The following is a 14,076-nucleotide window of genomic DNA, read 5'->3' as shown; positions in this document are numbered from 1 at the left end:
TCTATCTAACTGATGTCAACAATCTCTCAAAGACTGCGTGTCAGCATTACTTATTAGTATTTATTTATATCTCATTAGTATTTATTTATATCTGTGTATATCTTTGCTTTTGCTCAGGACCAAAAATAAGTGCACTGGAGTGCCTGGAAGGCATGGCATCTGCATTGTATGCTGAACTGTTCACACTCCTCATCTCATTGATTAACAGGTTAGGAATTTTGTGTATCGTTTTGAATTAGTAATGAAGGCAAGTGAAAAAAATATATACAAGTTATAGTTATTTCAGTATCCATTGCTCCAGAAAAAAAAACTCTGCAATTTAACTGATTAATGGTTCATTTTGACAATAAGGTAGTACTCTTGTTTACAGACTCAGAATGAGACCTAAAATTGTAAGATGTAGCTAATTTCTACTTTAGTGCCTTAACCTTGATCTACTTTAAAGTTAATTGCAAGAACTTGCCAACTGCTGCTTTGGTGAATAGGGTAATTTTAGTGTGTTTTGTCACTGCTGGAACCAGACAGGGAAGGAGGAAATTATTTTTCCCAGTACAGGGTGGAGAAGGTTGCATGTACCTGAGTTTGCCCTTAGCAGGTGCTGTTTTCGTGGTGAAGACTAAGGAAACATGGGCTGAAGGCAGGGCTTCTTGATGACATGTCAGCCTTGTAGAATTGAAGCACTGTACATCACTGGCAACCCATTGCCACTTGCTTCCTCAATGCAGCTGCATGTTTGCAAGGATGTAGGAGCTGCAAATAAAATCAAACCCTCAAACTACCCCTCTTTGTTGAGACTCACCTTCAGTGACGAGGAAATGAATGGGTCAGGTGACTAAGAAGGAGGAGATCATTGGCAGGCAGTAGTGGTAAATGAGCAAAAAATAAATAAATAAATAAAAATCCAGTATATGGAAGTAATTGTACCATATTCTGAGACTCAACTTTGACAATATATTGGCACTAAAGCAGTACCACTGGGTGACTTAGGGAAAGACGTAAAACTTTGCATATTTTACTAGCTCATAATTTCAGTGTTAGTGGGATGTCAACATGCAGAATTATAATTTGCCTAGTGTTTAATTTTTGATTCCGGATGTTGATGCAGACATTAATGTACTAATTGTTTAATCTTTGATGCTTTCTAGGTGTCTGAAATCTAGCCAACACTCATTTTATTCTATAATGATTGTTGATACACCTGGATACCAGAATCCAAAATTGGCAAACCAAGGCAGAGGAGCAACCTTTGAAGATCTGAGCCACAACTATGCCCAGGAGCGCCTGCAGTCTCTCTTTCATGAGAGGACATTTGTTCAGGAACTGGACAGTTATAAGGAGGTAGTCCTACATGGAATAACTGTGTTACCCAGAGGTAGATTAAAGGCAGGCAAAATGTTTAGATATAGTTGGTAAAATGACAAATTTTCTCTTCACACTTCAGGTTTTCTCAGCTTTTGTTTACTTACTCTTGCCTCAGGAAATCTGTCTATTAATTTATTTATTTATTTTGCCTCGGTAAGTCTTGCCATTCTGAGCTGTGCTTTGCTTTGTTTTACTGGTTGATGTTTTCAAAAGCTGACACTGATTGCTGTAAACAAAATATGCAGTATTGAAATAAAAAAAAAAAGTTGAAAATAATACATCACATTACTTAATAAATGTATTTTGAACCCTGTTATTTATGAATATGGACTGTTTCCCCTTGGGAATTTAGCATTTTGACAACCCATTATCAAAAACATATTCCTGATGAAGGTGTTTATTTTATGAAATATTTTTCTTTGGTTTACTTTACAGTTTCTTGTCATGACACTGCATTCTTATAAACGACTGAACTATAATCTTGTTTTTATTAGAAAGTGTTCCGACCACTGGCAAGTGTTATTTCTTTAAACTGTATTTCAGTTGTTCTAATCAAACCCCAGGTGTATGACTTTTGCATTATTTAGCTAATGCACAGTTTGTCTTCCATTAGATTGCCGAGTCTGTTACTCTGATTTATAAGAAAGCTATAGCTTACTGGATAGAGTGAGAGCTCAAGATATAAGCCTAATCGTAGATGATAAATCCATCTTAAGCCTTCAGAAGCAGGGGTTTTCCCAGAAAGCTCTTGAGCAACCAGTGGAAAAGAGCAGGTTTTGAACTGAGAGGCTGCTTTAAAATGATATGTGTATCAGAGCTCAAGTCTGTAATGTCTTTGTCTCAGTTTATCAGTGATTTAAAAAAATATATATATGCTATTATTCATCCTAAGCCAGCTCACTGAATGCTTGTCTGTGCAGGAATTGCTGCTTAGAAGAGGTACCCAGACCGTAGGTGGTAATAAGTACATGAAGTGGAAGGGCTGAAATTACAATATTTATAGTTGCAAGCTGATCTAAAATGTGATTCACCTTAAAAAAGAGCCTTTGAATACCAACAGGTTTAACTGTAGAAGTAAATAGTGTACAAATACTTAAACATTAGTTAACGTATTCACACTCCCAGTAGTGTGTTATACTACACTGACGCTAATTAAGAAAAGCTTTTCAACAGCAAAAAGAAGTGTGTTGAATATTAAAGTAAAATTGTACTGCAGATATATTAACATTGCTTAACTCATTGACATCACCAAACTGCAGAATGTTAAACCTCTTAAACCTGCTGTATTGCCTGTAACACTTTTAGCAGTGCTGTTGAGTTTTACAGCATATTAGTGCTACCTAAAATTAGCCCATGCTCTGTACAACTGGCATGACCTCAAAATACTGTTCATAGCTCTGAAGAGTTCCTGGCACCATGCTAAGGAGGCATGTGAATGTGATGATGGTGTTATGAACATGTGAAACTTTTACTAAGTGTCATATATATAAAGTGGCCTGCATTGTGCATTCATTAAATCTTTTTAACAGATTTGTACTCATTCTCTTACCAACTCTGGAGACCCACTGGACATTTCTTCTGTCTTTAGCCCTTTTCTGACCCAATAATTATCCCACAAGGTGGGAGCAAGAATCTTGGCAGCAAGAAGCATTGCTTTTGTAGATTGGGTCTAGGAAGTGCTTTTTTTATTTTTAATCCACCCATTGTATGCCCCCCTCCAACACACACACACACACACACACAAATACACGCTGAGGCCTTTCAGTGGTTTATTCATCTGCCTCAGGATGCTGTTGCTGTTGAATGGGCAGGCTGTTTGTTAGCTTAGGGGATGGCCCTGTGGTTTCTTTGGTGTCCACTGGTGGCTGTACTGCAGTTGAATTAGTAATCCGGTCTCCCTCCATCAATCATTGGTCTGGCTTCCAGAATACTGTTTAAACCAAAGTGACCAGTAGAACATTTGGACATCTGCTACTATGCTCATTTTATCACTTGTGATGCTTATTACTGAGTTTCAGTGAAAGGGTTAGTATTTATTTATTTAGGTGGCTCTGCATTCATTTCATATAGTACACTGACCATGGGTGCCACTTTAGATTGTTGCATCCCTGCTTCCCTTCACTTTTGCTGTATACCACAGTAGTAGTGTGGTGTCAGCCACTAGATGTACAGTTCACAAGTGTTGCAAGTTATTAGGTATTTTCTCCATTTCCTGTTACTGGGTGTTGGTATCTGTCTGCATTCCTGGAAGTACATTGGTATTACATAAATCCCACAATAATCTTCCTTCATTTGCAGACTTGGATAACCATTAGTGTTTCATTACTGAGAATCCATATTCCCTTTAAAATAACCACATTCCCTTCTTAAGAAATAGATTAGCCTTGTGGATGCTCAGGTGTGGTGTGACCTTCCCCAGCCAGTCCTGCCCTTTAAATAATCATCTAGAAGAGACAGAAGGTTTAAAGAAGGGATAATTCTAAAGGGAAGCACAGGAACAAAGCTCTTGATGAATACATTTAACCATATTTTGTCATTGAGCTGCTGACTGGCATCATTTAACTACATTTTCTCTACAAATTTTTATTGCATCACTTCTCTTAGCCAGTTTTGAGCCATGCTGTCTCACACTGCCTATTTATTTGTTGACAGATAAACTCACTGGACACACGTGTCTCGACTCAGGGACATCCCAAGAATACTTTTTGGTTAAGTGACTTGCTCCAGGTCACATAATTTGCAATTGGAAATTGTAGGAATCAAACTGATGAGTACAATGTGAGCCTCTTAACATCTGAGCTGCTTGAAATACGCATCCTGAAGACAAATGCTCTTCACCTGTTATGCTTCATGATATTGACTCTTAACTGTGGTCTGCATTTTTACTTATTCCACTGAGCAGCTAAGCCCAGTGGGCAAATTGTCCATTTTCAGAGCTGACCCAGGAGCACTATTTGGTTAAGTGACTGGTCAGAGTCGCACAGTAGGCAAATAAAGGTGAAAAGAATCAGACCCTGTACCATAGCCACAGGAATCAAACCCTGTACCATAGCCACAGGAATCAAACCCTGTACCATAGCCACAGGAATCAAACCCTGTACCATAGCCACAGGAATCAAACCCTGTACCATAGCCACAGGAATCAAACCCTGTACCATAGCCACAGGAATCAAACCCTGTACCATAGCCACAGGAATCAAACCCTGTACCATAGCCACAGGAGGCAACTTGTTAACAGCTCAAAGCTTTAGTCATCTGCTCTATCTGACAATTCATTCATTTTCAAGTTCACCCAAAGGGCTACAGTTAGATTATGTACTTGGTTGGAGGTCTTATCCTTAGATTTTGGCTACCATGCTGATGATGATACTTATAATGAATTAGTTACTACTACAGGAAATATAAATCTGAGATTACTTTAACTTTTAACAGTTGTTGCAGTCTGTTTGAAAATATTCTCAGCTGATAACAATGACATGTAATGCAGTTGTATGCCACCATTTGACATAGTAGGTGCTTGTTCTATAAGCCATACTTATAATATATAACTGAGACCAGCTACTTTTTGTTACATTTGGCCAGGATAGCTGTTAAGTCTGGTGCTCACTTTCAGTAAATAAATGCAAAGTTTAAATAATAAAAAGGAACTTAACTACTGCAAAGGCTAGGCAAAAGACCAGTGAAAACAAATGGACCTTTCATTTCTTAACAATGTTTAAGCAGCAAGCTATACCTTAGTAAACTGTCTCTGAGCATCTGGGGAAACTCCTGTGTTCTGCTGAAGTAGAAAATGATTTAACTAATTGTTTACTGACATGCCTCTGCCAGTACCATAGCTGTAATCTTTAGATCATTGTGTACTAATCACTCATCTGTCCTCTCTAGGAGAATATAGAGCTTGCATTAGATGACATAGACTCCAGTACTTCTCTCTCTGTAGCAGCTGTAGATCAAGCTTCACACCAGGCTCTGGTAAGAACAACAGTAGATTTTGTTATTCTCACACTTTTTGGTAAGTGTTATTTTGTTGTTTTAATAGTATTAAAAAACACTGAATTCCTCGTAAAGTCCATCTGTGTGCAGCTGAAGTGAATTTTTAGGTTAAATTAAGTAGCTCTGTAAAATGAAGGAAGAAATGTCTTATTAAAAATTGGAGATGACTTTGTATTATGACTTCATTACATGTTTAAGTCTGTGACGTACTGAATTCAGTGAACTCCCCAATATTGCATTTTGCACTCAGCAGTAAGTTGCTCCCATTTTTTTTCTTTTAACTGCACCATTTCTTTATTGAATCATAGCATTTTGACTTGTATTCACTAATCAGAACATTGTCAGGTGTCACAAGCTAATGAGTTAATCAAGCATTCATTTTAGTTATTTATTTTTAAATGCAAATTAAGTTACAGGTGGAGAGAGTGCGTGTATGTGTTTGTGTGTGTGTGTGTAAGGGCAAAGGTGTCCACATGGGGTGCAGAGGAGCACAATCCCTTTGGCTAATTCAAACCATCCAAGTTGGGAAATGCTGGTGGAAGGCTTATTGTGTATTTACCTGATTGGTCTGAGGGCTTAACTGTGTAAAAGTCTGCAGAAATGTGGTTACCAGTGCCTTGTATATAAGCAAACCTCTCCAGTTTAAAATCCTCTATAGAAAGTGTTCTCCAAAGTCTCCCACTGTTCACAGCTGCTCAAAGAGCTGCCAGTTTTTGCAGAGGGCAGCACCCACTGCAGGTCATCTAGTAGTATACTGTTAAACACTCTCGCTTAGACATTCAAGTCTCCTCCGAATCTACTAAGGATCTGGTATAATGGATAGGTGCTTTCCTGACGTATCTGTTTCTGGCCTGGTTGATATATGCATCCTGAGGCAGTGTAGTAACTGCCTCTTGTTCACTGACAACCATTTAATTTTAGAACAGACAAACACAGTGTGTGAGAGCTGTAAACAGACAATGTTCTCACATATACACACATGAAAAATGCAAACCAGGTTGTTAGCTTTGCACCCAAAACACTACCAACACTAAGAAATAAACACATAGACCCACATATGCGGAGGTACTCATTTGTAATCTAGCCAAACCTCCAAGACCTCCTAAAAGCATCTCTCAGTGGCCCTGTGCACATTCAAAAAAGACAGCACCTCATACAATACATAACTTTAAAAAACATAGTAGTGCCCCTTCCAAGCCGATAAGGCAACACACTGCAAGCCAAACATTCTAGTCATCAGGGATTCCATTGTAAGACATACTGATGGCCCCCTTACCAGGCTAAACAAGGAGAAGATCACAGTACGCTGTCTGTCTGGAGCCAGGATCCGACTGATCATGCATGCACTCAGGTCTTTAAACCACAAGTACCAGTATGACACTGTCATAGTCCATGTGGGCATAAATGACCTAAGACATACCCAACTGGACTGTATGAAGCGAAACGTGATGGAGCTCTCTGAAAATGTGTTCCAGGCGGGTATGAATCTAACCTTGAGTAGCATTCTACCTTCACCAGTGGTGGTGATGCTGCAGTACCAGCAAAAAATTATTAACATCAGCAATTGGCTTAGTTTCTGGTGTCACAACAAGGGAAGCCAATATTTGTCAGTCTGGGGAAACATGATTGACAAACCATGAAGCTGTGCCATAGACCGTTTTCACTTGTCACCTGGATACTGATAAAAACTTTATCTGTCCCCATAGTGCCTTTTTTGGCTGTGCCAAGTTGTTGTACCCTCCAACATAACAAAAATCACTCATCACTACCTAAAGGTACTTCTGCTCAATGCTAGAAGTTTAAATAAAAAAATGCACTCCCTATTCCTCACCCTGGAGAATGCTGACATACGTGCAGTCACAGAAACATAGTTCAGGACCATAGAAAGCACCCTGGCTATCAAAGGCTACACTGCCTTTCATACATTTCAATCCCCCTCAGCTCAGGAAAAAAATAAAGGAGGAGGTGTCTCAGTGTTCATAAAGGGCAAGTGCACTGCTAAACTGGTCCAAAAACGAAACTCGCTCAAGCTTCTCCATTCCACGCTAACCATAGGTGCAACCATCTGTCATATTTGAAATTATTTAACACAAAAATATTGCTGGTCTCCATAATATGTGAACATTGGGTGCACCTACCACACTTGAAATGACCTAATCTAAGATCTAATTACCTAATCTATAATCTAAGATTGGACTGATTTTAATTACCACTATTCTGCCCTCTTTCAAATAAATCTTTAAAATTTAAATCTCTCCTAACTGCAAAATTTGGGTTGTTACCAGTGGTGCTGCGGTAGCGTTGTCGCCTCATAGCAAGACATTGTCCCATTCGATTCTCAGCTAGAGCGTCTTCTGTGTGGAGGCATACGTGAATGGGGCGTGCCTTCGTTGAAGGTTGTGCGTCAGGGCTGGTAACCCGGTACGTAAAAATCCACAACCAATCATTAGCGGACCGGAGTTCCGCTGTGGCGACCCCTAACCGGGAAAAGCCGAAAGACACAAACCAAATAATTGTGATAAGTCATAATCAGAAGTTAATAATCTCCAATTTTTCCTGACAATGGCACAAATGTTTGAGGTATCACGGTTGTATGTGCAAATAAAGGCAAAGTAACCATCAGCCAAGTTTTTATTCTTAGTATTAGTGAATATTCCAGGGTTACCATTCCTGCCATTTTCCCCATCTAAAATGGGTAAATAAACCTTTCACACTGTTATTTGAAAGAAGGGAGAATAGTAGTAATCAAAGTCAGTCCAATCTTAGATTATAGATTAGGTAATTAGATCTTAGATTAGGTAATTTCAGGTGTGGTAGGTGCACCCAATGTTCACATATTATGGAGACCAGCAATATTTTTGTGTTAAATAATTTCAAAATTAACATACATTCACACTTTAACTGTTTTTCTAAGAATGTAATATACATTGCTAAATGTTTGTCTTGTCCCACATTCTATGTGGGCATGACGGCTAGATTGTTCAAAAATAGAATAGATGAACACACATTAGATATTTCGAGAGCCGTTAAAACTAATGCATTAAGCAGACATATTGAGAGGTTTAAGGACCACACCTTTAGATTTTTGGTAGTACAACAGATTACTAGTGATTTACAAGGGAAGGTGGTCCCTGAGCAGTTGGAAGCCTAAGAATTACATTGGCAATTGAGGATTAATGCTACAGAATATCCAGGTTTGAATGAATGTACCAGCATTTCAAGTAATTTAAAAATGAAACAGTATGGTTGTTTTTTGTAATTTTGATTTAGGCAGCATATTGCACAATTTTTGTTGTTATTGTCTTTTAGTATGTGTTGCTTTAAATTTCAACTCTGTGGTTAATTACTTAATTGGTGATTAATTACTTAATTGTTTCTTAACTGAGTATAAAAGGAAATGTGGTGTTTTAATTCATTGTTCTGATGAAGTCTTGTTAATGCACAGACAAAAGCGCTCAACTGAATAAAGTTGTATTTTCTGGTGCTACAGAAGTCCTTTCCTTCTGAATATATTTGATGTGTCTGAATGTCTTGTGTCGTAGTAGTAGTAGTTTAATGGAAAAGGGTTTACTAAGGTATGCTGTAGGTTTCAGGTTAGGGCAAAGCCAGGGTTAGCACGGATTAGTAGAGTGGTACAGGAACAAAGCATGGGGAGTTGTGTGTGCATTACTGTTTAAACTTCCTGCCACTCCCCCATGTGGGCCATCTGTGAGGCGCCTGGTCTCATCGGCACATCACACAGGTAGCAATTTCCCCTGAATCCCACCTCCACAAAAGAGAAGAGGTGGGAGCCTCTGCTTCATCCTGTTGCTCACTGTCTGAACCTACTAGTCATCCAAGCCTGCTTCTGTACTTGGATTTCCAGTAGCACAGATGGACTCCCTTCTTCTGTGCCACTGGACTTTTCTAATGCTGACATATTTTAGGATTTTTTGGTCACATGGTACTAGTGTATGTTTCTCAGATAAACAGGCAAAATGTACTATTCACAAGAAAATCATAAGTTGGACACCAGCTGTATCCCAGAAGAAAAGATCTGATACGTTCTGGCATCTGGAAGTGCACTTCCTTAGATCATCCAAGAATGTGGACATGCTAGGAAAGTGTATGCTCATCTCCCCTCCCCTCATGTTTTTGTGCAGATGTTGAACTGTGCTGTTCACATGATCTGCTGACATTGCTTTTTACTAGGCCATTACTTTGGTGATATAAAAGGTGACGACTCTGGGCAAACATTGCTGCACCATCAGGTATTTATTGTAGACTGGTTGTATTTATATGTTGTCAGGAATATTTATTTTACTGCAAGTGCTGTAAGCAGGGCAGTTAGTCTCTGATACTGGCATCGCCTACATGCCAGAGTAAACAGCACCATGTGAAATGAAATATAATGGATGTACCCTTATCTTATTCATTGTGTGGTGGATAAGGCACATATGATAGAATCATGAAGTTGTAGGAGAAAAGGCAGGTTTTGCTGGCTTTTTTGGTTTTGTCCTTGCCAAAAGTATTGATGAATCAGTGCTCTCATTTCTTATGGCTTCCTTAGGAGTAGCAGCAGCATTGATGACAAGCCAGCATTCACAATGCACAGAACTGCACTATTTTCTTTGTCATTACGAGTTTCATGTAGGGTGCAATCACTGTTCCGACATGAATCCCAGTGGGTATATGCCTAGCCTTCATGGGGCTAAATGAGTCGTGGTTTATTTGTGAGCTGTTAGAAAGCTCCAGGTGAAGACTGGAACAACGCTGGCTACAATCTGACTTTTCAAGAATCAGTTTAGACTGGATTGTGTTTTCCTCTATGTACTAGTCTGCGATCTCTACTTTAAAAGCAATGTTCTCATTAAACAGCATTAAATCACCTAGTAGAAACCTTACATCTACTGTTATTGATAGTACTGAGCTATTTATTAATACGGGCACTGGGTTCAGTACTGGCGGAAACAGTATTTTTGCATGAGGGGAACCCCGACATGTTTGGGGAATTCCCTTGTAAGAGCCACCACCTCATCATCAGTCCACATATTGTAATCACCCATAATAAACAGGGTAGCTCACAGTGAGGCATTAGGGAAGTCACTGAACTGTTGTAACAGTACTGTCAAAGTTTGTTCTGGGCAGGACATGACGTGGAGCCTACAGTTAGTTTCTACATTCATGACTTGTCCAAAGTTATTGTTTTCCTGTCCAGAAAACTGGACCACCTGCATTTCCATTTTAAATCAGATAGCACAGCCTCCAGTCTTGGCCCACTAACTGGACTGAGTACACTGGATGCACTGGGAGACACTTAAACAGTGGAGATCCTAGGAGACACTGCAGACAGGTGTGGACCAAATTATTCAGCCAACCAGGTATCTGTTACAGTTGAAAATCCTTGCCAAACACAGTCTAGAGTAATATATTTTTATAGCTCTATCACATGTTCATGTGTACTGTATCCAGTATGGGATCAGTAGAAAGCAGGTCCCTTCACTCAGCATTTGATGACAGAGAGGAAACCTTTGATGTCTCATGTGCCCAAAGCTGAATGAGTTTCATTCGCAGAATTTCATTTCATTTGTGGTTCGAAAACCAAAACAAGAGACTGTGCTTCTGACTTTGGGATTTGCTGTGTACTGGACATGGCTGTCACTGTGGCTCAGTGATAAGATCTCTGCTTCACAGCTCCAGAATATGGTATTCAGTTCTGAGCATCTGTCACTGTCTAATTTGTATAGTCTTCCCATGTATATTTGGTCTTTTTCCAGGTTCTTCAGTTTCCTTCCACCTTCCAAAACTTGCCAGTTGATTTGCAGTGCTAAATTTTAAATACATTTGTTTTACTTACTTTTGCCTTTTTGAACCATATTATTGCTAAAAGGGTCAAGGTAAGGACCAGTTCACTTTTCCAGTTAACAAACAAATTTAAAATGAAGAGCCACTTAGTGCCTGTTCATTGCCTCTGTAGGAGCCCCATAACTGCAGATGAACCATAAAGTGACCAGATGGAGAGCTAATGAGAGGTCACTGTTATATTTAACAGATACAGATGGTGGCCACAGCAACATAAATTATTAAATAAAATTATATTTAATTTACATAGTTCTTGGTTATGTAATTGTTCAGACCCTGGGTAGCTTCACTTAATTAGATCATATCGTACTTTAACCTTCTATGAAAGCTTGCAACAACTTCTTTCTATACTCTTACTCAATCAGTGTGTATTTACTGTACTAGCCACTGATGAGTGTAACCAAATGACTGAACAAACTGTCCTTTCAACTGTATTGTTTATTGTAACACACTGTGCTCCTTTAAGGCACTTATAAGCCTAGCCGTGCAATCCAAATGTGAGCCACAAATTTGTTTTTTATAGGTCGTGATTTACTGACTGCCTCTGTCCATCAAAGACATAGGAGCCAGATCAGGGGTGAATTTCTGATTGTCCCTCCATTGGTTCAAGTTGCACTTAAAAAGGGATAGAGAGGAAATCTGCTGCACATGGATGGGTGAGCCAGTTCAGACAATGGGAATTCTCTGAGAAACATATCTCGCTCTCCCACTTGTCCTGTTTGTCACAAGCAAAATTTAGGTGTTTAAATCTAGTAGTTCTGATGCTGTTTGTTTTGCAGATGCACAAAAGATTCATTCGCACAAGGTCCAGAGATGTCCTCTGTGGCAGCCAAAGATCACCTCTCAGAAGTCTGTTTGATACCAAGTGAAGAGCCAAGCCTTTGAGGTGATCAGCGTAGGACATTGTGTAAGGAACCTTTGCGGATGATCCAGTTGCTGTATGTCTGGTCAAGTACATACCAAAGGGGGCATTATACTCTATGATGGGTCTGATGATGGTCAAGTACAGTGATATGAAAACCTCGGTTTACTATCACATGTTTGACACTACTGCGCCGAAAGTGCATATATCTGAAAAAAATGTTCAGAAATCACAACACTGACAACAGTAAATGCCGAACTGAGCATTTCAGTGAAGTCGAATGTCGAACATTTTAACTTCACTGAAATTCTCTTAGCCGCTAAACATATTTTAACATGTTTTGCAGGGGGCCAAGCCCCCTGCCCCCCCACAAACCCCCCTACTTGTATATACAAACTCCAAGATCTCACTACATTGAGGAAAGGGTACATTTTCCAATCCCTACTATAGTGCAATCTGCACTACACTGTCAAACCTTGCTATAGCGGCTGGTCGCTATTGTAAGGTTCGACAGTATAATATTCTTACTAATGGTTCTGCTACCTTATTTATGCACATATGTTATCAACTGTGATTGTAAACTGAAAACCTCTCTAAACCTAGATGCCATGTCCTTGCTTATAAGTTGGGCATTATATTTTATGATGGGTCTGATGAGGGCCGAGTACAGTGGTATGATGACCTCTCTGGACCTAAATGCCATACCCTTGCTTATAAATTGAGCAGCATAGAAGGATTTTTCTTACTATATTGGACATATGCTGGTCGAAGGCTAGGTTGCTGTCTACATGATTTCCCAGATCCCTGGCTAGTGAATCAACCTTTAAGGATGTTTTATTGATAATGTAGTTACTTGGGGTGGTAGACTTCCCAAAAGGTACTATAATGCATTTCTTGGTATTGAGTTTTAAACCATGGCTTTGGCAACCAAACATTTATCTGTATCAGACCTTTCCTGAGGGGTGTTCTCATCTTGGGAGAATTCATTGACTGCTCCCAGTTTGCATTCATCTACAAACTTGGTCAGTCAAAGGGCCTTTGACATTGGCTTTGACATCCGAGAAATAGATACCAAAGAAGAGTGGCCCCAGCACAGAGCCTTGGGGAACTCCACTGGTGACTGGCCTCTTTGTGGAGGTGGCCTCACCAATTCTAACCTCCTGGGTTGTAACAGTGAGCCATCTAGCTATCCAGCATGCTGTAAAGGGGTTTTTACCTAGTTCCTTAAGTTTGTTGACAATGCCTGAGTGGGTTGTACTATCAAATACTTTAGCCATATCTAGATAGGCAGTATGCATTTTCCAAAGAAGTCCACCAGATACAGTAAGCATGACCTTCCTTTGACAAAGCCAAACTGGGATGGATCCAGTGTCTGTAGGTCTCCTATGTCTTTGCTGATAATTTCCATAATTCTTTCCATGGCTTTGCAAGTAAGATTAGTCAGACTAATGGGGCTATAGTTTCTAGGATCTGTTGAAGGTCCTTTCTTATGATGGGGAATGACCATTGCAGTTCTCCATTCACTTGACACAAAGCCTGCTTTAAAATTATAGTTAAAAATTTATTCCAGGCGTCCTGATAAGTCATATTTTAGACTGTTCAGGAGGCATACTGGGATGTTATCAGGGCCCATTGAGGCCGTGCTCTTGGCTTTAGTGAGTGCAGCCTGTACATGGTCCCTAGTTATAGCTAGAGGAATTATATTTGAGGGTATTTTTGAAGGGATGGTTGGGAGTGAGAGATGGGTAAAACTGGAACTGTATTTGTCCACTAACAGGTTTGCTGCACAGTCAGTATGGCACCATTAACCACCAGTTCAGTATATTGGTGTGTGCTGCCCCTGAGGTCTCTGACATAGCTGTAGAAGGTCTTATGGTTATCTTTCACATTGGGAGGCTATCTCAACCTAAGAGTTGACTTTGCTTCATCTAATTATCCCTTTTAGTTGCCTATTTACTTTAATGAGAGCATTTCTATTTTTATGGGAATTACCCTTCCTGATATTTGCAATATTATTT

At 39.5% G+C, this 14,076-nt stretch overlaps 1 protein-coding gene across 7 annotated transcripts in view; it reads left to right on the top strand.

The window, feature by feature from the left end:
- MYO18A (myosin XVIIIA) overlaps positions 1 to 14,076 on the top strand; it is a 2,129,602-nt gene that overhangs the window by 1,131,524 nt on the left and 984,002 nt on the right. For all 7 annotated transcript variants that reach the window (XM_044054445.1, XM_044054444.1, XM_044054446.1 and 4 more), the window contains 3 exons: positions 118 to 208; positions 1,146 to 1,338; positions 5,248 to 5,334. In XM_044054445.1, coding sequence (XP_043910380.1) covers positions 118 to 208; positions 1,146 to 1,338; positions 5,248 to 5,334 — 371 coding nt within the window. The remainder of the gene's footprint in view (positions 1 to 117; positions 209 to 1,145; positions 1,339 to 5,247; positions 5,335 to 14,076) is intronic.

Source organism: Protopterus annectens, chromosome 13.part0 (genome assembly GCF_019279795.1).
Source record: "Protopterus annectens isolate FY-2018-M chromosome 13.part0, PAN1.0, whole genome shotgun sequence".
NCBI classification, from domain to species: Eukaryota; Metazoa; Chordata; order Ceratodontiformes; family Protopteridae; genus Protopterus; species Protopterus annectens.
Note: the sequence above shows the minus strand (reverse complement) of the source record. Positions and strands in the feature narration are given on the sequence as shown.